Source organism: Oncorhynchus nerka, linkage group LG21, assembly GCF_034236695.1.
Source record: "Oncorhynchus nerka isolate Pitt River linkage group LG21, Oner_Uvic_2.0, whole genome shotgun sequence".
In the NCBI taxonomy this organism is placed as follows: Eukaryota; Metazoa; Chordata; class Actinopteri; order Salmoniformes; family Salmonidae; genus Oncorhynchus; species Oncorhynchus nerka.
Genome location: NC_088416.1, coordinates 6,825,070 through 6,850,849, shown reverse-complemented (window position 1 = coordinate 6,850,849; position 25,780 = coordinate 6,825,070). Strand labels below are relative to the sequence as shown.

General features: G+C 47.3%; 1 protein-coding gene and 1 pseudogene across 2 annotated transcripts in view; one reads left to right on the top strand and one right to left on the bottom strand.

Moving 5' to 3' along the window:
- The first annotated feature begins 8,176 nt into the window (after positions 1 to 8,176).
- The window catches only part of LOC135563515 (ATP-dependent RNA helicase DDX39A-like), a 25,541-nt pseudogene continuing 7,937 nt past the window's right edge, over positions 8,177 to 25,780 (top strand).
- The window catches only part of LOC135563514 (uncharacterized), a 2,994-nt gene continuing 2,486 nt past the window's right edge, over positions 25,273 to 25,780 (bottom strand). For both annotated transcript variants that reach the window (XM_065006234.1, XM_065006235.1), the window contains one exon: positions 25,273 to 25,534. In XM_065006234.1, coding sequence (XP_064862306.1) covers positions 25,365 to 25,534 — 170 coding nt within the window. In that variant the 3' untranslated portion in view covers positions 25,273 to 25,364. The remainder of the gene's footprint in view (positions 25,535 to 25,780) is intronic.

Sequence of the window (25,780 nt, the reverse complement as noted above, 5' to 3'; positions counted from 1 at the left end):
CACTTAAGCCCTCCATTATTATGCCCACTTTTCCAGCTATAAACCATAACCTTAGAATTACAATCAGAATTCAAATCTGAATTCCAAAACTATTAGTTCTAACTAAACTCAGCAAAAAAAGAAACGTCCTCTCACTGTCAACTGCGTTTATTTTCAGCAAACTTAACATGTGTAAATATTTGTATGAACATAACAAGATTCAACAACTGCGACATAAACTGAACAAGTTCCACAAGCATGTGACTAACATAAATGGAATAATGTGTCCCTGAACAAAGGAGGGGTCAATCAAAAGTAACAGTCAGTAACTGGTGTGGCCACCAGCTGCATTAAGTACTGCAGTGCATCTCCTCCTCATGGGCTGCACCAAATTTGGCAGTTCTTGCTGTGAGATGTTAACCCACTCTTAAAAAATAAATAAGAAAATGTTATCCCACTCTTCCACCAAGGCACCTGCAAGTTCCTGCACATTTCTGGGGGGAATGGCTCTAGCCCTCACCCTCCGATCCAACAGGTCCCAGACATACTCAATGGGATTGAGATCCGGGCTGTTCGCTGGCCATGGCAGAACACTGACATTCCTGTCTTGCAGGAAATCACGCACAGAACGAGCAGTATCGCTGGTGGCATTGTCATGCTGGAGGGTTATGTCACGATGAGCCTGGAGGAAGGGTACCACATGAGGGAGGAGGCAGTCTTCCCTTTAACGCACAGCGTTGAGATTGCCTGCAATGACAACAAGCTCAGTCCAATGATGCTGTGACACACCGCCCCAGACCTTGACGGACCCTCCACCTCTAAATCGATCCCGCTCCAGAGTACAGGCCTCTGTGTAATGCTCATTCCTTTTGACGATAAACGCAAATCCGACCATTACCCCTAGTGAGACAAAACCGCGACTTGTCAGTAAAGAGCACTTTTTGCCAGTCCTGTCTGATCCAGCGACGGTTGGGTTTGTGCCTATAGGTGACGTCGTGCCCGGTGATGTCTGGTGAGGAGCTGCCTTACAACAGGCCTACAAGCCCTCAGTCCAGTCTCTCTCAGCCTATTGCGGACAGTCTGAGCACTGATGGAGGGATTGTGCGTTCCTGGTGTAACTCGGGCAGTTGTTGTTGCCATCCTGTACTTGTCCTGCAGGTGTGATGCATGCCTAAGGCACGTTCATGCAGATGAGCAGGGACCCTGGGCATCTTTCTTTTGGTGTTTTTCAGAGTCAGTAGAAAGGCCTCTTTAGTGTCCTAAGATTTCACAACTGTGACCTTAATTGCCTACCGTCTGTAAGCTGTTAGTGTCTTAACAACCGTTCCACAGGTGCATGTTCATAAATTGTTTACGGTTCATTGAACAAGCATGGGAAACAGTGTTAAAACCCTTCACAATGAAGATCTGTGAAGATATTTGGATTTTTACGAATTATCTTTAAAATACATGGTCCTGAAAACGGGACGTTTCTTTTTTTGCTGAGTTTAGTAGCTGGTCCATGTGTCTTAATGGCTTTATTATCGCGTTGTAAACTGGTTTTCAACACGTCATATTACTAGATTGCAACCAACTGGTCTCCGTTACAACCAGACGTTTTGCAACAGAACTATAAGATGTTTTCTTACCTTTAGGGGGCTGTCAATGGGGCAGTCTACCAGGGCTGGCAGCCTTAGTCCATCATGGTCAGTGATGTCTGTCTGGAGGACCTGCTCTCCAGCACTAGCTTGGAGGGTCCCAGCCTGGGGTATATGAACATAAGGAAATACATTTAACCTTAGCCCTGAATTAATTATGCCCACTTTTCCAACTATAAATCATATCAATCTGTTTTTACAGCATATAGGTTATACTACCAAGAAGATAGCCTCATTACATATCAAGAGGGATAGCCCCAGAATGAACAAACATTTTTTTTATCACTTATGAGACTTACTTTTAGAATAATTTTTCTCAACGGTTCTCATGAGGATGACTGTCCTTTGCAAAGCATCAACTCAACTGAGGCAAAAGTAGCGCACTGAACATTTTCTTGAGTTCGTTTACGTCATAGGCTTCTATATCTCATCGTACATTATGACGTCAACTACAAAAGCACAGAGCGACCACTCCGGGAAATTAATGCATTGTTTCTGATCACATACGATATCTGAAAAATGTTTACAATGTAACCCAATTAATTTAGGTTCAGTGAGGTTTTATCGTATTATATGGATAAATGTTGCCCTCTGTTGGCCATAACTGATATATTATAGTCAAATAAATCAAATCATTGATGGGTTTGGTGAGGGAAGACAGATGTAGTAAGCTGATATGATCAGGGCATGCACACATATTGCCCATGAATTAATAAATGTTTTAAGCCAAATGTCTATTTGTCCAATACAGTCGTTGTTACGCCTTTGCCCAAATTGCCCTTAAATAGCTTCATGTCACATGTCTATCATAATTTATACAAACTGGATGAATGCAGGCTGTTGGTTTGTAAATGTTGTAAATAAATATTTATATAGTATGCATATGTAACAGTTGTTAAAGTACTGTGAATTTCACCAGGTTCATATATTAATATGTCGTGTTGATTTGTTATTATGCATGCCTGCATCCTGGCTGAAGTGGAATGTGTTCTTACGTTTTGCCCTGCGTGCTCAAATCATTTTGTATCCTGAGAGAGGTAGTCACGCTTTTTATGTCTTCAGAAAAGTTTGATTCTTTTCAGTACAAAGTCATACACACAGTGTTTTGTTCATGAATAATGATGTGTATTTAGAGGTTACTCATAAGTGGATGGTATTGTTAAGATGCACTTGTAATTGTACTTTTTAGGATGATATCAACATGTGGTTAATAGCTAGCTAAGGTATTAGCAGGCTATTTATTGTATGTGTGAATGATGGCTAGCTCCTCGAATGATTCCAGTCCCTCCTATTGTGTATCTGCTGTAGAAAGAGGCGACGATATTCAGAACATATTGTAGCGACCCGCACAGACAGCTGTGTGTTATGTGCTAGGCTAGGAGGTGGTTGTGTTGTACTGACCAGTACCCGGTGTTCGCGGGGTCCGACATGTCAATCAACCTGCTATCTGCCAATCACGGGAATGCCTGGAATGTTCTGATGCCGGGCATCCTGGTGGTTGGCGGAGTGGCGTGGAGGGGGGTTGGGCATTGGAAGTTAAGACCAGGTTCAGCCTTTGTTCTCTCTCTCTTACGTCTGGGCTTCACAAGAGAAGGTCACGATTGGCTTGTGGGTTATCTGTCATCTATTTGGCGTGTGCTACGGCCCAAACAGTAGCCTGTGTAAAGTTGGTTCAATAAACCGTCAATTCGCAAACTCAAGCCTCTGTCTGGACAATTGTTCATTTATGATCTAGTCAGGTCATTACATTGGTGTCAGAAGTAAAAACGTTGATACAAGTTAGCCAGCTAGCTAGCTGACTTATGTGGCTAGCTACCGTAGGTGAGAACGGGGATTGAAAATGCTTCGAGGGAATCCGAAAGTGAAGGTGGAGGTAGGGGACGATTATGGCCAAGGAGGTGCGTGTGAATGGACGTCGGGGTTCTGTCTGAGGAGATCGCCAGGGCGTCGGAGCGCAGAGGCCGCTTGAGGGAGGACGTTAGAGTGATGGCCGCTGAAGCGGGCATGAGTGCTTCGTCGAGTGTATTTCGCGCGGATTCTGGTGGGCGGACCGAAGTGGCGACGTCGACGCGGGGTGACGAGGAATCTGGGGCTCAGGATGTAAACAAACATGGCGGCGCCCAGTTCCCGGCTGCGTCCGTATCTGTTAAGACCCCGAAGTATTCCGGTAAGGCGGATTGGGAAGCTTTTCATGCTCAGTTTGAACTGTTAGCTCATTTTAGGGGTGGTCGGATGAAGAAAGGGCACTGCAGTTGGCTTTATGCCTCACGGATGAAGCTCTGTCCTGTTTGATATTGATTAGCCCCGAGGACAGGCATGATTATGGTGCTCTAGTGGGAGCACTGAGGAGGCGCTATGGACAGTGTGTACAGCCCGGGCTACTGCGCTCCGAACTGAGGAATAGACGCAGGCAGCCTGGAGAGCCTCTACGGGTGCTAGCTAATGACATTGAGAGCCTCTCTCGGCGGGCATATGCTCACATGCCCCCTCCGTGCAGAGCGAGCTAGCACGGGACCAGTTCATACAGGCGCTCTCCCCTACGGAGCTGCGCATACAGACCCAGCTGGCTCATCCTGAGTCATTGCAGACAGCCTTGGAGATGGCTTTGGAGAGGAGCTGGTGTGGGCTGGGGCTTCAGCTGGGGCTTTGGTGGGGGTGAAGGGAGACACACCCTCTGTGCGAGCTGGGGGCAGAGCAGCCCGGAGCCGGAAAAGCCTGCTTGGGTGGCCGAAATGACAGAACTCATTCGGGCTGTGTCGCTACAGGCGGCACGAAACACAAGCCCTGGTCCCAGGGTCTGCTGGGGTTGTGGCCAGCCAGGCCATCTGCGCCGAGATTGCCCCATGTCCCCCAGAGCTCAGGGAAACGGCTCGGGTCCGCATAGACCGGGTAGTGCGGACCCCTGGCTTTCTATCCCAACCACCATCATCTTCAGGAGGAGCCCACCGGCACAGACGGGAAGCAAGGCTCCACTTCCCCCAGAAGCAGACGAGGGCAAGCGGATGGAGCCTGTTGTTGTGGTGGGCCGGACCTGTGTTGGGGACTTTTGTCATGTCCCTGTCACTGTGGAGGGGTGCCCTGCTCCGCCCTGGTGGACACTGGGTCCACAGTAACCCTGGTGAGGCCAGATATTGTGCCAGGTTGGACTCAGTGTGAGCCTACAACTGTGCAGCTCCGCACAGTCACAGGTGAGCTGGCACCCATGAAAGGGAAGGGAATAATGACTCTGACAGTAGGGGGCAGGACTGTGCGTCATCCTGTGTGGGTGGCGGCTGTGCAGGACCCTTGTATCCTGGGGTTGGACTTTCTTAGGAGCACAGGCTGCCAGTTAGACCTAAATAGGGGCACACTGAGCTTCCAGGGAGGGACGGAAGTCACCATGGCCCCCCCTAATGTCACATTCACTCAACCCAACAAACCCTTTACTCCAACAGTTAAAGCAGCAGAGACTCATGGCTGCGCCCCCTCCCCCACAGCTGTGTGTGACTTTTCCCCAGTCCCCCTGTCACCTACGGCGGTGTGTTACATTCCCCAGCTACCTCCATGACACAGCCCTCTGTGAGCCCGGGCCGCACCCCCAGCCCAGCTACCCCAGATGGGAGAGGAGAGGACACTGTCTGCAGTGAGGGAGATATGGGGGAGGAACTGTGTTGGTCTTGACCCCGAGCAGCAGGGACGGTTGTGGCAGTTGCTGTTTGAATTCAGAGACAGCTTTGCGTTGAGTGAGGAAGAGGTGGGTCAGACCCATCTGGTGCAGCATGAGATCGACACAGGTGATGCTCGACCCATCAAGATGCGTCCCCGCCGTATCCCGCTGGCACGCCAGGAGGCGGCAGACAAGGCTGTGTTGGAGATGCAGCGGGCAGACTTCATTGAGCCCTCAGACAGCCCCTGGGCGGCGCCAGTCGTCATGGTTCCGAAGAAGGGGGGCAAGCTGAGGTTCTGTGCGGACTACAGGCGGCTGAATGAGGTAACCAGGAAGGACTCATACCCCATACCACGTATCGATGAGTCACTGGACCTGGTTAGGGGTCCTCCTGGTTCTCCTCACTAGACCTCCGCAGCGGCTACTGGCAGGTGCCCCTCTCCCCAGAGGCCAGAGCCAAAACTGCGTTCTCCACTAACAGAGGACACTGGCAGTTCAAGGTCCTGTGCTTTGGCCTGTGCAACGCTCCAGCTACTTTTGAGCGTTTGATGGACAGGGTGCTGGATGGCATCCCCGACAGCAGTGTCTGGTATACCTCGATGACATCCTGGCCCATGGCAGCTCCTTCCAGTCAGCCCTGGGGCGCTACGGCGTGTGCTGGAGAGGGTGGCTGCCGCAGGTCTGAAGCTCCACCCCGAGAAGTGCCACTTCATGAGGAGAGAGGTGTCCTTCTTGGGCCACCGAGTGGGGAAGGAGGGGATCAGCACCATGGAGGACAAGGTAGGGGCTGTCAGAGACTGGCCCACCCCCACCGACCAGCGTCAGCTGAAGAGCTTCCTGGGCCTGGCCTCGTACTACAGGAGGTTTGTACGGGGCTTCTCAAGCATTGCTGCTCCACTGAACCGCCTGCTGCCGAAGGACAAGGCTTTCACTTGGACAGTGGAGTGTGAGGAGGCGTTCAACACCCTGAAACGTGCACTGATCAAGGCCCCCCTGACCTCACCTTGCCCTTTATCCTGGACACAGACGCGAGCAATGTGGGCATGGGTGGGGTGCTGGCCCAGGTGGGGCCAGAGGGGGAGAGAGTGGTGGCGTACTTCAGCAAAACATTTGACAAACATGAGCGCCGCTACTGTGTCACCCGGCGGGAGCTCTTGGCTGTTGTGGCTTCCGTCAAACACTTCAAGTACTACCTGGGTGGTCTGCCCTTTACTGTAAGGACTGACCACTCTGCTCTCCAGTGGCTCATGTCTTTCAGAGAGCCAGAGGGGCAGGTGGCACGCTGGTTGGAGGAGCTTCAGCCGTATGACTTCACGGTGGTGCACAGGGCAGGGGCACGCCACTCCAACGCCGACGCCATGTCCCGTCGGCCCTGTACTGCAGACGGCTGCCGCCACTGTGAACGGAGAGAGGGACGGGAGAGAGAGCTGCGGGCAGAGGAGGGTGTCTGTGCCACAGTGTGTCGGGCGAGCGGGCCTGTCTGCTGTGAGCTGCAGACTGTCGACGTGGCTGAATGGCGGCAGCAGCAGGGACGGGACACAGACCTACAGCCAGTGCTACAGTGGGTAGAGGCGCAGGTGAGGCCACCATGGGAAGAGGTGACAGCGCTCTCACTCGCGACCAAAGGGTTGTGGTCGAAGTTTGAGAGACTGCGGCTGGCTGATGGCGTGCTACAGCGGGCATGGAAGGAGTCAGCTACGGGAGAGGAGAGGTGGCAGGTGGTGGTCCCAAAGCATTGCGGGAGGCTGTGCTCCAGAGTACTCATGGGGGGTGGGGACTGGACACTTTGGGGTCACAAAAACACTGCGCCGTCTCCGTCAGGGCTTCTACTGGGGGCAGCACAAGAGGGATGTGGAGGACTTTTGTCGCCGCTGTGACAACTGCACAGCGAGAAAGGGCCCCCAGGCCGCTCTCATGCTCAGCTCCAACAGTTCCCAGTGGGGGCTCCCATGGAGAGGGTGGGAGTGGATGTAGTTGGGCCGTTCCCCACCACAGACAGTGGAAACCGCTGGGTGCTCACGGCCATGGACTATTTCACAAAATGGCCCGAGGCCTATGCTCTGCCTGACCAGGAGGCAGAGACCATCGTCGACGCCCTGACAGCGGGGATGTTCAGCAGGTTTGGAGCTGCAGAGTCCATCCACAGCGACCAAGGCAGAAACTTTGAGTCCCGTGTGTTCGCCACCATGTGTGAGAGGCTGGGCATGCACAAGACCCGCACTACTCCTCTCCATCCTCAAAGTGATGGCCTTGTGGAGCGCTTCAACAAAACGCTTGGACAGCAGCTGGCCATCGTCTCTTCCAAACACCAGCGTGACTGGGACAAGCACCTGCCTATGGTCCTCATGGCATGCCGCTCCGCTGTCCAAGACTCCACCTCCTGCACGCCTGCCCTCCTCATGCTGGGGAGAGAGATCCGCACCCCTGCGGAGATGGCGTTTGGTCGGCCCCTGGATAGCCCTCATGTTCCTCCGGGGCCGGAGTATGCCCGGAGACTCCAGGACCGCCTGGAGACAGCCCACACCTTCGCCAGAGAGCAGCTGGTGAATGCAGGTGTGAGGCAGAAAAGGAACTATGACGTGCACACCCGGGGAAGGCACTTTGTGGCTGGGGAGCTGGTCTGGGTCTACAGCCCCCTAAGGAAAAAAGGCAGATGCCCCAAGTTGGACAGTCACTGGGTGGGACCCTGCAGTGTCCTGGAGAGGGTAGGGGAGGTTGTGTACCGGGTGCAGCTTCCTCCCAGGGGAGAAAGGTGGCACTGCACCGGGACAGGTTAGCCCCATACAGAGGGGCCTCTTCTCCCCAAACCCCAGGAACCCCCACAATTCCCCTCTCTGGCAATGACATTCTCCAGGCACCCACCCTCAGGTGCCGCAGACAAGGCTCCAGACAGCCCACTCCCCTGTCTCCCCCTGTGTCACCGCGTGGTTCCCCAGAACCACGGACTGTATTACCCGTTCCCGCTTCCTTGTCCCCCATATCCCTGCCTTCATCCCCTGGTTCCCAGAGGGGCACTCTGCGACCATCACGGCCACGCAGGCAAAGGAGACCTCCGGGTCACTTCAGAGACTTTGTTTGTTCCCTCGGGGACGAGGGACTTTGTGGTGGGGGGGCTGTGTAGCGACCCGCACAGACAGCTGTGTGTTATGTGCTAGGCTAGGAGGTGGTTGTGTTGTACTGACCAGTACCCGGTGTTCGCGGGGTCCGACATGTCAATCAACCTGCTATCTGCCAATCACGGGAATGCCTGGAATGTTCTGATGCCGGGCATCCTGGTGGTTGGCGGAGTGGCGTGGAGGGGGGTTGGGCATTGGAAGTTAAGACCAGGTTCAGCCTTTGTTCTCTCTCTCTTACGTCTGGGCTTCACAAGAGAAGGTCACGATTGGCTTGTGGGTTATCTGTCATCTATTTGGCGTGTGCTACGGCCCAAACAGTAGCCTGTGTAAAGTTGGTTCAATAAACCGTCAATTCGCAAACTCAAGCCTCTGTCTGGACAATTGTTCATTTATGATCTAGTCAGGTCATTACAATATGTGCTCTACAAATGTTTTATTTCCTTTTGGATGCAGGTATGTGGTTTTATCTTTGTAAAATATGTTATGTATAATAAGGAGAGACTATTAATGTTTGTATTCGAAAATATTTTGATGCACTGAGAGAGAAAGAGGCGACGATTCTCAGAACATATGTGCTTTACAAATGTTTTATTTCCTTTTGGATGCAGGATGCAGAGAGTGAGTTCTGCTTGATTAAAACTACCTGGTCTCCAAAGTCCACGTCTATAGTCTCAATCAACCACACACAGCGCAGTTACAGCAGTGCAGTATGGCACCGGTTACACATATTCTTATTATTGTTTCATTCACTTGTCTTTTTGACCTGCACTGTTGGAGTTCAGATCTTAAGAATTTCACTGTACCCTATAATTACATCTCCGACCGACTAATAATCTAATCTAAATTCAGATTTTTTTCTGGATGAGGAAACCTAGTCATACGTAGCTATAATTTACAGAAATCATAAATGTTTACATTATTGCTGAATAAGGCTATCAAGTGTACTTTTTTCATACCAGTGTTGTCAAACAAGAAATTATGCCTACAATTTAGTTTAGGGCAGCTGGCGAAATCCCGATCGGCATTTGATGCAGATATTGAACATCAAGATTAGACGGTTCGTTTTCAGGCCGGTTTGGTGAGATTGCCTTTAAAATTGACCAATAGTGGCCACGAATACACGAGCACAGTGCTTCTAGACTGCCCCTGTGAACCTAGCTAGCAGTGATACTCGAAGACGATTTTAATTGCATAAAACATTTGCAGTATTGAGTCATTTTCAATATCTGCATCAATTGTAAATAAGAAACATATTTTTCTTTCCATAATGCTCACAAATAGCAGCCATGTTCGAGTATATTTTTGTTAAAATCTTTGCGAAAACCTTGTGCAATCTGGCTAGCTAACTAACACATTTGGCATTGCGTCAAGCTAACGCTAGTACTAGCACGGTCGTGTCAGTTAGCAGTTAACTTCTGCTAGCAGTGTGTCGCAGGTTGGTTCCGAGAATTACATTTTAGGTCAAGTTAGACCCTAGAAATGTCTTGCTCGTTATTAATTTGAGCCAACGTTATTTCTGAATATTCACCTTGCATTTGGAACCTATTTCCCTTTATAGCACTTTGCTGTCACACAGTTTGAATAAGGAGGCGGCTGCCATTGTTTGTGCGGAGAGTGAGGCATGATTCCTTGTTCAACTTGATTGAATCGGGCAACTGGCTAACTACTGTACACTGAGTTGTGTGGGATTCTGTGTTTCACATTATAGCCATTACCATATGATTAAATATTATCTGATGTTGTTTGTGTGAGGTATCTGCATTTGTACACTGGAGAATCCATTATGAGATTAAACAACTGCTTGCTACTTGCCTGTTTGTGTGTGTGACAAGAACTGAATAACATGGTGTGACTTGCATGTTGCAAAACTGTAGATAACAGCCTACCAATTTGTAAGTCGCTCTGGATAAGAGCGTCTGCTAAATGACTTAAATGTAAATGTAAATGTAGCAGATGCTTTGTCCTTGTGTTTGTATGTAACAATATTGAGCACATGGTGTGACTTGCTGTATCTTACAAAGTTGTGGTTAAGCAGGCATAGGGAGGGGTGGTCATCACAAGGTTTAACTGAGATGGAAAAATACTGAACAACATAATAGCCATACCAGAACAGTAAGAATCTATACATCGACAGATGGAGGACTCCAAGAAGCGCCAAGAGGCGGGGACCCGCCTGAGCGTCTGCGATAGGCTGAGCAAGTTTAAATCACGCCCAGCCTCTACTGTGATAGGCCAACAGACGGGTTGGAACTATGTCCATCACAGTATAAGAACAACTGTTTACGTACATCCTGTCAGTTCTCTGTTCTGCCCTGCGTGGTATTACAGCGAGCCCGTATATACGAAAGTTGCATTTGCCATTTATTACTTAGCTAATAAAAAATACATAGTATACAATCGGTGACTCATTGTTATATTTATCCTGATACCAGATTCGAACTTACGCAACTCTAACAGTTGCAGGGTGGTCGCTGGTCCAATCCTTGTTTTTAGCTAGGTAAATTGTAATGATTATGTGCCAAATGTATTCGCTTCCCATTTTGCGTACTGTCCAGCTTTGGCGGTGTGCGTGCGGCCTGCTACTAGCATTATTAGCAGCATTATTAGCAGCTAGCTAATGTTATGTAAGTGTTTCCCAAACTCGGTCCTACGGACATCAGGGGGTGTACGTTTTGGTTTGTGCTGTAGCACGACACAGCTGAATAAGCATCAAGCTTTGATTGAGTCAGCTGTGTAATGTTGGGGGAAACGTGCACCCCTTGGAGTTCCAAGGACCGAATATGGAAAACCCTGTGCTAGACGGTGATGTTTCACAAGGATTCAATTCAGAAAGTGAAATTACAAGAATTGGAATCCTCATGTAATATAACTAAGGTTAGATGGTGAGGAATTGTACATAGATTATTATTATTTTTTTATATATTTTTTTAAATTTTACCCCTGTCTCATCGCTACAACTCTAACACAGCACGCATCCAACCCGGAAGCCAGCCGCACCAATGTGTCGAAGGCTACACCGTGCACCCGGCAACCTTGGTTAGCGCGCATTGCGCCCGGCCCGCCACAGGAGTCGCTGGTGCGCGATGAGACAAGGATATCCCTACCGACCAAGCCCTCCCTAACCCGGACGACGCTAGGCCAATTGTGCGTCGCCCCACGGACCTCCCGGTCGCGGCCGGTTACGACAGACCCTGGGCGCGAACCCAGGGACTCTGATGGCACAGCTGGCGCTGCAGTACAGCGCCCTTAACCACTGCACCACCCGGGAGGCCCTGTACATAGATTATTGAATTGGCATTTCAATTAACCTTCTGAATTTACTGTATTGTTGATACAGTGCCCCCTCCCCACCCCCAAACTAGTCTCCAGTCTTTCCTAGCTTCAACTAACGCAAGTACCCCTTCTCTAGAATGGCAGAGAACGACGTTGACAACGAGCTGTTGGACTATGAAGAGGATGTGGAGCCTCAGGTTGCCCCGGAGACCACCACACCTGCGGGCAAGGAGGAGGTAAAGGGCTCTTAGTCTCCATCCACAGCTCCGGCTTCCGAGACTTCCTGCTCAAACCAGAGCTGCTCCGCGCCATTGTCGACTGTGGCTTTGAACATCCCTCTGAAGGTGAGCCTCACAGCCACTTCCCACCTTCAACCAAGGACTGTTTTTGACTTTGTCCATTCTGTGTGTGTCAAATGGCACCCTATTCCTGACATAGTGTACTACTATTGAGCTGTGCCCATAGGGCTTTGTTCAAAACTAGCACTGTGTGTGACTGGGCCCTGGTCGAAAGTAATCCACAATATATAGGGTGCCATTTGGGACTCCGACAATGTAGGAATACCCCTTCAAGCATCACATCATACTTAAACTGGTCATCTCTGTATACCTGTCGCAAGACCCACTGGTTGATGCTTATTTATAAAACCCTCTTAGGCCTCACTCCCCCTCCCCTATCTGAGATATCTACTGCAGCCCTCATACTCAACATACAACACCTGTTCTGCCAGTAACATTCTGTTAAAGGTCCCCAAAGCGCAAGCATCCCTGGGTCGCTCCTCTCTTCAGTTTTCTGCCCCTAGTGACTGGAATGAGCTGCAACAAACACCCAAACTGTACAGTTGTATCTCAATGTCTTCATTCAAAGACTCAATCATGGACACTCTTACAAAGCAGCCACAACTGTCAGTGTGACGTGTTGTCTACCTTCTTGCCCTTTGTGCTGTTGTCTGTGCCCAATGTTTGTACAATGTTTTGTGCTGCTACCATGCTGTGTTGTCATGTGTTGATGCCTTGCTATGTTGTCTTAGGTCTCTCTTTATTTAGTGATGTGTGTTTTGTCCTATATATTTTTAATGTTAAATCCCAGGCCCCAATCCCCGCAGGAGGCCTCTTGGTAGGCCGTCATTGTAAATAAGAATTTGTTCTTAACTAACTTCCCTAGTTACGTTTCTGTCTTTCAGTCCAACATGAGTGCATCCCACAGGCCATCCTGGGCATGGACATCCTGTACCAGGCCAAGTCTGGTATGGGCAAGACCGCTGTGTTTGTACTGGCCACCCTGCAGCAGATTGAGCCTTGTGGACGGGCAGGTGAATGGTTGAATAATGACATTGTGGAAGCAGCAACTGAATTGCTGTTACATCCTCCTGTACTAAAAATAGCTTTCGATGGAGAATCCATTGAGTGCTTTGTAGTTTAGGAATAGGCTTAATGTGTATCTGGGGATACTTGCATAAGAAAGTGTCTAATCGTCAACTTTATTTAACCTTTCTTTGGACTAGGCAAGTCAGTTAAGAATAAATTCTTATTTACAATGACGGCCTACCCCGGCCAAACCCTAATGACGCTGGGCCAATTGCAGTCTGAATTTGTTCTCCTTTAAAACTCACTGTTTACACTGCTGTTCTATCCTATTGGATAATCTTGTGTGCCTTTCGTTTCTCTGCTATCCAGAGAGTTCTGTATTAAACATCCTCCCCTACCTCTCTCTCTGTCTACCAGATGTCTGTGCTGGTGATGTGCCACACACGAGAGCTGGCCTTCCAAATCAGCAAAGAGTATGAGCGCTTCTCCAAGTACATGCCTATCGTCGAGGCAGCCGTGGTCTTCGGGGCCTGTCCATCAAGAAGGACGAGGACGCGCTGAAGAAGAACTGCCCCCACATTGTGGTGAGAACGCCTGGCCGCATCCTGGCCCTCATCCGCAACAAGACCCTCAACCTGAAGAACGTGAAGCACTTTGTCCTGGACGAGTGTGACAAGATGCAAATTCAGACCACAGTAGGACAAGGGGGCTGATGCCAGATGTGAGTGACGGGAGCAAAAGGAGTAAGTTGAAACGTCACAGAGGAAAGGTCAATTGAAAACGTGTTCCAATGTACCTACTAGCATACCACTTAGAATGCACTTCTAATACACTGACCTACTAAGTAGTAGTGGATCTTGGAACAGAATGGGATAGATGGTGTGACTTAAGTAAGGATTTAGCCAAAACGTAGGGAAGTATTTACATTTTATGTAGTCCTCGGATTTCAGGCTGAGTGGGTTGACTTTTTTTGTGACGGCCATATTATTTTCCTATCGTCTCTCCCTCAGACATGAGGGGTGATGTTCAGGACATCTTCAGGCTCACACCCCACGAGAAGCAGTGCATGATGTTCAGCGCCACCCTAAGCAAAGAGATCTGTCCTGTCTGCCGCAAGTTCATGCAGGATGTACGTTGAAGGGGTTCTCATAACCCATGGTTATGTACATGTTCTGAAACTTTTCAGTTTTACACACACAGAGATTAACCCATCTCCCTAAATTGCACTTTGAAGAGGCAATCGGCAGTATAAACATTAATTAATCATCTTCCTCGCCCCTGTTTTGGAGGGATAGGTCTGGAGAAATTTAACCACTCTGAAATTCGTAGAGCTATATGCAAGGACTGACCGTCAATGATATCAGAATTATCATTTTGACCATGTTTTGAGACTATATAGTTAATTTTTTTATTTACTTTGTTTCCAAGCATTGGAATGAAACAAGCTTGTATTTTGGGTTCTGGTGGGGTACGAAAGTTGAACTAAGCTCATGGGCATTTGTTATTCTTTTAATTTTAAATGTCTAAAAATTGATGTAGAAAAATTGATGTAGACTGCTGATTGCCCCCTTTTTTTAAGGGATTTTGGATATGGCTTAATATTCATGTAAAAAGTTCCAGTCTAGCACATCTAAGCTTTGCCTGCTCGTGACTGTCTGTCTCAAAAGTGGCCAGAGTTGACCCTCTCTTAACCTGGGTCTGGGGCTCTGGACATTTTCGGGAGGAACAGTCCTGGCATTAAAGCTATAATGAAAAATAAAGTTCTATCCAGCTCTAGTACTTGTAATTGATGTTCACAATCACATTTGTAGTTCTTCATTCACCAACACACAGAATGTGGTTTACTCCTGTTGTTCACTTAATGTGGCTAGGTTTATAAAACTGTCCCAAAGAGTGACACTTTCCCCATGTTCTATTCATTAGGGCACACTAGCAAAATGTTTAGCACTGGAAGTCCTGGTAGTCCCTCCCTGTGTTCTGTTTGGTGCTTAATGAATATCTCCTGTAGCCCATGGAGGTGTTTGTGGACGATGAGACCAAGCTGACGCTGCACGGCCTGCAGCAGTACTACTGCAAGCTGAAGGATAGCGAGAAGAACCGCAAGCTCTTCGACCTGCTCGAGTTCAACCAGGTACGGACAGAGGTCTTTTCAGAGAATTGAATGCTAAAACGTAATTTATTTTAGTTGAATGTATTTTGAAAGTCACGTTTTTAAATACAATTTTACTCATTCAAGTGAACTAAGTCTATGCACCAACAAAGTTTCTGCCTGTGAGTTTTATGCCCTGTGTTTTACGTCTTCAGAATGTACATTTATTTGACCAGGGTAAAGCCAGGGTGCCATATCAGATGCAGCATGGATTTTGCGCCCCATGTTTGTCTTCGGTGTCTCACTGCCATTTTCTCCCCTGTCTGAAGGTGGTGATCTTTGTGAAGTCTGTGCAGCGCTGTGTGGCTCTGTCTCAGCTGCTGGTGGAGCAGAACTTTCCTGCAATCGCCATCCACAGGGGCATGGCCCAGGAGGAGAGGTGGGTTCTGATGGAGAGGAAAATAATCACTGGCTAAACCCTACAGTCTATGCACTTGTTAAAATCTGAGCAGTTTTGATTGGTATAAGCAATATTAGGATATTGCTTACACTTCAAGTCATCTCAGATATTATTAAGTGCATAGGGTTTAGGGGTAGATTTGGGATTGGGTCTTGGGTCTTGGCTTTCATTGGGAAATTATGATTTGGACAAAAGAATGTCCTCGACTTTTCCGTCCTCTTATCAGTAAACCGATAAGTGGTTGAGGAGTGTCAAAGGCAAACTGTGTCCTCGCCTCCTGCTGAGGAAGCATAAGTGTCCTTTGCTGAAGTTGAGATCTACCCCTCTCCTTTCAATCAGCTGTTTACTCTGAGAAGCATGCTGTCACGCCCTGGCCTTAGTTATCTTTGTTTTCTTCATTATATTGGTTACGTCAGGATGTGACATGGGGGATTTATGTGTTTAGCCGTGTCTAGGGGTTTTGTAAGTTTATGGGTCTGTTTCCTTTCTAGGTAAATTGTATGTCTATGGTTGCCTAGATTGGTTCTCAATTAGAGGCAGCTGTCTATCGTTGTCTCTGATTGGGAACCATATTTAGGCAGCCATATTCTTTGTGTATTTTGTGGGTGATTGTTTCCTGTGTCTGTGTTTGTGCCACACGGGACTGTTTCGTTGCCAGTTCACTTTGTTATTTTGTATATGTGTTCATGTTCAGTTTTTCACATAAAGAACCATGGACACTTACCATGCTTGATCACTTCCGGCGCCGACAGAGATGGCCGCCTCGCTTCGCGTTCCTAGGAAACTATGCAGTTTTTTGTTTTTTTTACGTGTTATTTCTTACATTGGTACCCCAGGTCATCTTAGGTTTCATTACATACAGTCGAGACGAACTACTGAACATAAGAGCAGCGTCAACTCACCATCAGTACGACCAAGAATATGACTTTCGCGAAGCGCACCCTGTGTTCTGCCTTTCACCCAGGACAACGGAATGGATCCCACCCGGTGACCCCAAAAAACGACTTCGAATAAGGGGAAAACGAAGCGGTCTTCTGGTCAGACTCCGGAGACGGGCACATCGTGCACCACTCCCTAGCATTCTCTTCGCCAATGTCCAGTCTCTTGACAACAAGGTTGATGAAATCCGAGCAAGGGTAGCATTCCAGAGGGACATCAGAGACTGTAACGTTCTTTGCTTCACGGAAACATGGCTCACTGGAGAGACGCTATCGGAGACGGTGCAGCCAGCTGGTTTCTCCACGCATCGCGCCGACAGAAACAAACATCTTTCTGGTAAGAAGAGGGGCGGGGCGTATGCTTTATGGTTAACGTGACGTGGTGTGGCCAAAACAACATACAGGAACTCAAGTCCTTCTGTTCACCTGATTTAGAATTCCTCACAATCAAATGTAGACCGCATTATCTACCAAGGGAATTCTCTTCGATTATAATCACAGCCGTATATATTCCCCGCAAGCAGACACATCGATGGCTCTGAACGAACTTTATTTGACTCTTTGCAAACTGGAATCCATATATCCGGAGGCTGCATTCATTGTAGCTGGGGATTTTAACAAGGCTAATCTGAAAACAACACTCCCTAAATTTGATCAGCATATCGATTGCGCAACCAGGGCGGGAAAAACCTTGGATCATTGCTATTCCAACTTCCGCGACGCATATAAGGCCCTGCCCCGCCCTCCTTTCGGAAAAGCTGACCACGACTCCATTTTGTTGATCCCTGCCTACAGACAGAAACTAAAACAAGAAGCTCCCGCTGAGGTCTGTTCAACGCTGGTCCGACCAATCTGATTCCACACTCCAAGACTGCTTCCATCACGTGGACTGGGATATGTTCCGTATTGCGTCAGACGACAACATTGACGAATACGCTGATTCGGTGTGCGAGTTCATTAGAACGTGCGTTGAAGATGTCGTTCCCATAGCAACGATTAAAACATTCCCAAACCAGAAACCGTGGATTGATGGCAGCATTCGCGTGAAACTGAAAGCGCGAACCACTGCTTTTAATCAGGGCAAGGTGACTGGAAACATGACCGAATACAAACAGTGTAACTATTCCCTCCGCAAGGCAATCAAACAAGCTAAGCGTCAGTATAGAGACAAAGTAGAATCTCAATTCAACGGCTCAGACACAAGAGGTATGTGGCAGGGTCTACAGTCAATCATGGATTACAAAAAGAGAACCAGCACCGTCACGGACCAGGATGTCTTGCTCCCAGGCAGACTAAATAACTTTTTTGCCTGCTTTGAGGACAATACAGTGCCACTGACACTGCCCGCAACTAAAACATGCGGACTCTCCTTCACTGCAGCCGACGTGAGGAAAACATTTAAACGTGTCAAACCTCGCAAGGCTGCAGGCCCAGACGCCATCCCCAGCCGCGCCCTCAGAGCATGCGCAGACCAGCTGGCTGGTGTGTTTACGGACATATTCAATCAATCCCTATCCCAGTCTGTTCCCACATGCTTCAAGAGGGCCACCATTGTTCCTGTTCCCAAGAAAGCTAAGGTAACTGAGCTAAACGACTACCGCCCCGTAGCACTCACTTCCGTCATCATGAAATGCTTTGAGAGACTAGTCAAGGACCATATCACCTCCACCCTACCTGACACCCTAGACCCACTCCAATTTGCTTACCGCCCAAATAGGTCCACAGATGATGCAATCTCAACCACACACTGCCCTAACCCATCTGGACAAGAGGAATACCTATGTGAGAATGCTGTTCATCGACTACAGCTCGGCATTGCTGATCCTCAACACTGGGGCCCCACAAGGGTGCGTTCTGAGCCCTCTCCTGTACTCCCTGTTCACCCACGACTGTGTGGCCACGCACGCCTCCAACTCAATCATCAAGTTTGCGGACGACACAACAGTGGTAGGCTTGATTACCAACAACGACGAGACGGCCTACAGGGAGGAGGTGAGGGCCCTCGGAGTGTGGTGTCAGGAAAATAACCTCACACTCAACGTCAACAAAACTAAGGAGATGATTGTGGACTTCAGGAAACAGCAGAGGGAACACCCCCCTATCCACATCGATGGAACAGTAGTGGAGAGGGTAGTAAGTTTTAAGTTCCTCGGCGTACACATCACAGACAAACTGAATTGGTCCACCCACACAGACCGCATCGTGAAGAAGGCGCAGCAGCGCCTCTTCAACCTCAGGAGGCTGAAGAAATTTGGCTTATCACCAAAAGCACTCACAAACTTCTACAGATGCACAATCGAGAGCATCCTGTCGGGCTGTATCACCGCCTGGTACGGCAACTGCTCCGCCCACAACCGTAAGGCTCTCCAGAGGGTAGTGAGGTCTGCACAACGCATCACCGGGGGCAAACTACCTGCCCTCCAGGAACACCTACACCACCCGATGTCACAGGAAGGCCATAAAGATCATCAAGGACAGCAACCACCCGAGCCACTGCCTGTTCACCCCGCTATCATCCAGAAGGCGAGGTCAGTACAGGTGCATCAAAGCTGGGACCGAGAGACTGAAAAACAGCTTCTATCTCAAGGCCATCAGACTGTTAAACAGCCACCACTAACATTGAGTGGCTGCTGCCAACACACTGACTCAACTCCAGCCACTTTAATAATGGGAATTGATGGGAAATGATGTAAAATATATCACTAGCCACTTTAAACAATGCTACCTAATATAATGTTCCCTACATTATTCATCTCATATGTATACGTATATACTGTACTCTATATCATCTACTGCATCCTTATGTAATACATGTATCACTAGCCACTTTAACTATGCCACTTTGTTTACATACTCATCCCAATTTGTAAGTCGCTCTGGATAAGAGCGTCTGCTAAATGACTTAAATGTAAATGTAATATGTATATACTGCACTCCAATACCATCTACTGTATCTTGCCTATGCCGCTCTGTACCATCACTCATTCATATATCTTTATGTACATATTCTTTATCCCCTTACACTTGTGTCTATAAGGTAGTAGTTTTGGAATTGTTAGCTAGATTACTTGTTGGTTATTACTGCATTGTCGGAACTAGAAGCACAAGCATTTCGCTACACTCGCACTAACATCTGCTAACCATGTGTATGTGACAAATAATAACATTTTATTTGATTTGATGCCGCGTATTGGTCCGATCCTTGTTACACCTCTTCAGAGGAAGAGGAGGAAATCTGCCGTAACACATGCACATATTTAAAACGATAAGTAGCATATCGTTTTTATCCATACAATGTCTAGCTAAATGTCTTTTACTTCTTTACACATTTTAATTTGGGATTCCACCCCTGTAAATGTAATTTGTGAATGGAGTCTAATTTCATACAAGCACATTTCCTCCTCTCCTCTCAGTTACTGTTGACTTTTTTTTCAAAAGGAGGAGAGGAATGAGGAGTTGCACAATCAAATTGAGAATCTCATTTACTTGCACATTTTCTATAATAGTCATGTAGCAGAAGCTGTGATCCAGAGGGACTTAACAATAACTTTCTCTCAGACAACATGTTTGTGGGTCACAGTTTCAGTGTACCCACAGGAGTGAAGCAGGATGTAGAATGTTCTACTTATTCTAAATCTATGGGTGCCCCCCTTCCTCCCCCAGGCTTTCCCGGTACCAGCAGTTCAAGGACTTCCAAAGGCGGATCCTGGTGGCCACCATGTCTTCAACTACGACATGCCCGAGGATTCCCGACACCTACCTGCACAGAGTGGCCCGTGCAGGCAGGTTCGGGATGAAATTAATTATATCGGTCCATGGCCCTGTAAAGCAGATGTTATCTAGAATCGAGATGAATCTAATGAATAAGTTGCTTTGATGGTAAGCTTGAAGGAAGACCAGACACATTTGGGCTAATTAGCTAATATCATGTCATCTGGTGAAGCTCCCTCAGACTACCCAAGTTCCCTAAACGCAACCACATTTAGAAGAATAATTGCTTCCTGAATTCCTAGTGTAGCAATAAGCGCCCTCCTGATAATCACGTTTCCATGAATACCAAGGAGAACATGGCTTTAAAATACACACTTCCACCATCCTCCCTCCAAAGGAATTGCAAAGCAATGCAATGTGACTAATAATTTATTCTGCAATGGTAGTGAGTGTATTGTCGGAGGGGGGCTAGGCCGATCTGACCCTGATCAGGTCTGTGATTCAATAAGATACAGATTAAAAGGATTACCAGCACTGCTGCGTTAACCTCAAATGGATTACAAACAGATTTAACACTGTACACCAACATAACCCCGGATGCCATTGCATTTGCCTAGGCATTAACAAAAAATACACACATAAACGATACACGGTATGTCCATGGGATTGGTTTAAGCCTCACTTTCCCAAAGTAGATGAACCAACCAGATCCCCTTTTCTGGGGAACTGATCGAAACTGGGACCAGTATAGTTAGTGTGTCGCCAAAAAGAAACCATCTGACCTATTACTATTACACCTGTGCCACTTTGGTACAATAGCCTCAGTACATTGTGGCACCAGTTGATTGTGTGTTCATTCAGCTCTATATTAACACCACATGAAACCTCCCTCTGGGGTTACAGAACAGGTCTGGATAGTTTGCCACACACACTGGAATGGGCCAATAGAGAGGTGACGTTAATTATACTCCCAGAGAGAGTGAACTGAGGTGAATCATTCCTGTACATTACCAGACACCAGTGATCTTAGAAAACAAGTGCAACCAAGACAACCGCTCTGGTGAAATGGTTGCCCGGGCTTGTTTATCAAAATAAAGGGCAAGGCCCTGTTCACCTGACTAGGTGGAGAAATATATGTGGGGGGCGTGGCCAACAGCGCCTTCTCCGACCAACATTTATAGAGGCCCTCCCATGGCAGCAGAAACAAAATGTTGCTCTTTTTAAAACCATTTTGTCTGCTATTCACAATTCTAGACATTTTGCTATGGGGAAAAGAAAGCATTTTACAGTTTAATTAAGCTAGTTTCCTGCAATTCTACACATTTTGCCATGGCTTGTGTTGTGTTCTTATGCTACACTTCATGACCGAAAGCTTGTCAAACATCTCATTACAAATCATGGGCATTATTATAGAGTTTGTCCCCCTTTTGGTGCTATAACAGCCTCCACTCTTCTGGGAAGGCTTTCCACTAGATGTTGGAACATTGCTGCGGGGACTTGCTACTTGCTTCCATTCAGCCACAAAAGCATTAGTGAAGTCGGGCAATGATGCTGGGCGGATTAAGCCTGGCTCGCAGTCGGTGTTCCAATTCATTCCAAAGCTGATCGATGGGGTTAAGGTCAGGGCTCTGTGCAGGCCAGTCAAGTTCTTCCACACAAACCTCGGCAAACAATTTCTGTTTGGAACTCCCTTTGTGCACGGAAGCATTGTCATGCTAAAACAGGAAAGGGCATCGTATAGAATGTCATTTTATGCTGTAGCGTTAAGGTTTCCCTTCACTGGAACTAAAGGGCCTATCCCGAACCATGAAAAACAGCCCCAGGCAATTCGTTATTCCTCCTCCAAACATTAGTTGGCACTATGCATTGTGGCAGATAGCGTACTCCTGGCATCCGCCAAACCCAGATTTGTCCATCGGACTGCCAGCTGGTGAAGCGTGATTCATCACTCCAGAGCTTTACGCCACTCCAGCCAATGCTTGGCATTGCGCATTGTGATCTTAGGCTTGTGTGCGGCTGCTCGGCCATGGAAACCCCTTTCATGAAGCTCCCGACAAACAGTTAATATGCTGACGTTGCTTCCAGAGGCAGTTGGGAACTCGGTAGTGAGTGTTGCAACTGAGGACAGATTATTCTTGACTCGCTACAACACTCGGCGGTCCCGTTCTGTGAGCTTGTGTGGGCCTACCACTTCACGGCTGAGCCGTTGTTGCTCCTAGACGTTTCCAATTCACAATAACAGCACTTACAGTTGACCGTGGCAGCTCTAGCAGGGCAGATATTTGACAAACTGACTTGTTGGAAAGGTGGCATCCTATGATGATGCCACGTTGAAAGTCACTGAGCTCATCAGTAAAGGCCATTCTACTGTCAATGTTTGTCTACAGAGATTGCATGACTGTGTGCTCAATTTTTATACATCTGTCAGCAAAGGATGTTGCTGAACTGTCCGACTCCACTAATTTGAATTGGTGTCCACATACTTTTGTATATATAGTGTATCTGAGTGACTCAAACATAACAAAATCAATTGGGGGCCCCATGCCAAGACATTTGGGGGAATTTTAGAGGAAACATTGCAATGTTGTTTTTGTAATATTATCACCCCTCTAGTATGTGATGTCTCTGAAACAATACAGTTATACTGATCTGTAGCATCCTGTATCTGGGCAAATAATGGTTTGCTTTGTGAGTAACTTTAACCAGTTGCCATTCCATTTCCGCTTTATTCCGTGCTGTAATGTAAAGTGCTTCCAAAATAATATGAACAACAGACTAGAAGGGAGCTTGTAGTAGCTGCAGTAGGGCAGGATACTGGAGTTTTAGACTTGATATGTCAGGTCATGGAGTTTCTCCCAGTATCTCAGCGTCAGCAGGATAATGGAGTGGAACCTTTAGCACAGGGCAGGCCTCTGCTGATCGCTACAACCAACCAACCACAGTGAGAGAGTCGGTGTGACGAACAGATAGACAGAACCTCCGAGATGCAGAGACAGACATCAGGACAGGTTTATGATATCCCTCCCTCCTACTACGGTCCTTATTGTGGCATTCAGCAGTTTTGTACAGCAGAAGCACGCCACAGCCAAGCCGGTGTAAAACACAAAGACTTAATCTGACAACATCACAAAGGCATATTAGTTTACCATTCATTCAGTTCACCTTAGCATGGATTGCCATAACAACAGCAAGTAGCAGGGATGATGAGAAAGAAGTGAGGTTTACACAGCTGTGTGTAAATGCCAACTGTCACTTTTACTGAGCTGTAATGTTCAAATGTCCCATCCGTGTGTGTGTGGTAATCTAGTATAGTGTTTAATTTCAAAACAAGGTCATGAGGATGTGTGAAGATCAGGTCATTGTTTTCTAGAGAGTTAGTGTTTCACTCTCTGTATGGTGAGTGCATTTCCTAGATAAGGTTAAAATAAATGACTTGATTTCTCACTCAACACACCCTGTGCTGGTGAAATCTACCCAGCGCTTTCACTTGGTGGTGCATGTCTCTAGTCTGTTCTATTCTAGCGTTTATAATATAAAAAATAATTAGCCTGAAATGCAAGGTAATTTATTCCTTGAAAAGTAGTCCCCAAAAAGACTGAATGCAGATGCTTGGGGCAGAATACTTCACTTTTTTTATAGTCAGCCATAATACCTCTTCCATAATAAAATGTTTGAGATCTTTCGCTCTCATCTTTTGGAGTAGAGCCAACCCAAGGGACACCCATTTCTGACTACAATATTCTAACGGCTGTAGCATGACTTCACTAGCAAAAAGAATACATCTGAAGGACAAATAACCTGCGTTGTATAGGCTACAAAGAACTGGCTGAGGATGTAATTACTAGGCTTTTGCCCGTTTCGGGCTGCAGATGATGCTCCAGTATCTGTCACCAATTCAAATGTCAGTTCAATCCTATGTCTTGCAGTGCAATGTGATAGAAAAAGGCTATTCAAAACATTGCAACGATTGTATAACGATATATGCAATGGAGCCACTGCATTAATTCGCAAGTGAAGAGGCTACAATGTGTCCTCTTATTTCTGTGGGTAAAACTGTAGGCTATTTCGGCTATTTTCTTTTTTGTTGCCTTCCCTTTCCATTTGAGGGGCTTATTCGCTTTCCGGAAATATGCAAATGAAGACCACTGTATTAATTCGACAAGAGATAAATGAAGCAGTATCAGCACCGCTGTCGCAGAGTAACCTCTGATGAAGATTATAACAGAACATGGCCAAGATGTTCAAATGTTCATAAATGACCAGCATGGTCAAATTATAGGTCTGGGACAGGTAGCACGTCCGGTGAACAGGTCAGGATTCCATAGCCGCAGGCAGAACAGTTGAAACTGGAGCAGCAGCACGGCCAGGTGGATTGGGGACAGCAAGGAGTGATCATGCCAGGTAGTCCTGAGGCATGGTCCTAGGGCTCAGGTCCTCCGAGAGAAAGAAAGAGAGAATTCGAGAGAGCATACTTAAATTCACACAGGACACCGGATAAGACAGGAGAAGTACTCCAGATATAACAAACTGACCCTAGCCCCCCGACACATAAACTACTACAGCATAAATACTGGAGGCTGAGACAGGAGGGGTCAGGAGACACTGTGGCCCCATCCGATGATACCCCCGGACAGGGCCAAACAGGAAGGATATAACCCCACCCACTTTGCCAAAGCACAGCCCCCACACCACTAGAGGGATATCTTCAACCACCAACTTACCATCCTGAGACAAGGCCGAGTATAGCCCACAAAGATCTCCGCCACAGCACAACCCAAGGGGGGGGGGCGCCAACCCAGACAGGAAGATCACATCAGTGACTCAGCCCACTCAAGTGACGCACCCCTCCTAGGGACGGCACTCTATATTGCTTTAGAGATTTATTCCCTCTAAAAAATATATAAAATGAGGGAATTATTCAAATGTAACTCTTAATATGTCAATTGCAATTAGGTTAGGGCCTTATTATAGCCTATAATGACTGGCACAGTGAACATACTCATAACAAAGATACTGTAGTAGACAGTAGACAGCAAATTGACCTTAAGAATCTATAGCATGCAGGTGGGACTTTAAAGAAAAAACTCAAGAAGAAGAAGATCAAAATAGCTGCAAGTTGTGTTTATTGAATGAAATGGGGTGTAATAAAATGAGTTGTGAGTAGGGGGGGTTGTCTCCCTCCCTCTTCTGTTGGCTTTGAGAGTTTATTTAGAAGGTGGGTTGGGGGAGGTGGCAGCAGGTTTTTCCCAAACTTGTCTTCTGTACAGTTACTCTTTGCATTTTTTTTTTGAAGGGGAAGCAAAATAGTTTTGCCAGGGCGGCTGTGATCCGCGGGAGGAGAGCCTGTTTTTTCTTAGGCTCATCTGCAGCCACAGTACCTGAACAGGTGACAGAGAACAAGGCATGAAATCAGGGTCGTGTTCATTAGGGTACACAGTAGCAAAATATTTTGAAACGGAAAACAAAAACAAGCATTTGTTATTGGCAAGTTCAAGAAAGTTCCTCCTTGTTTTAGTCCGCTGTCTTCCATTTAGTGGCTAATGAATAAGACCCTGATAACTTCATCATAGTCTCCCATCCTTACATTACAATACTGTGCTGAAGACAGATGCACATGTTGACTG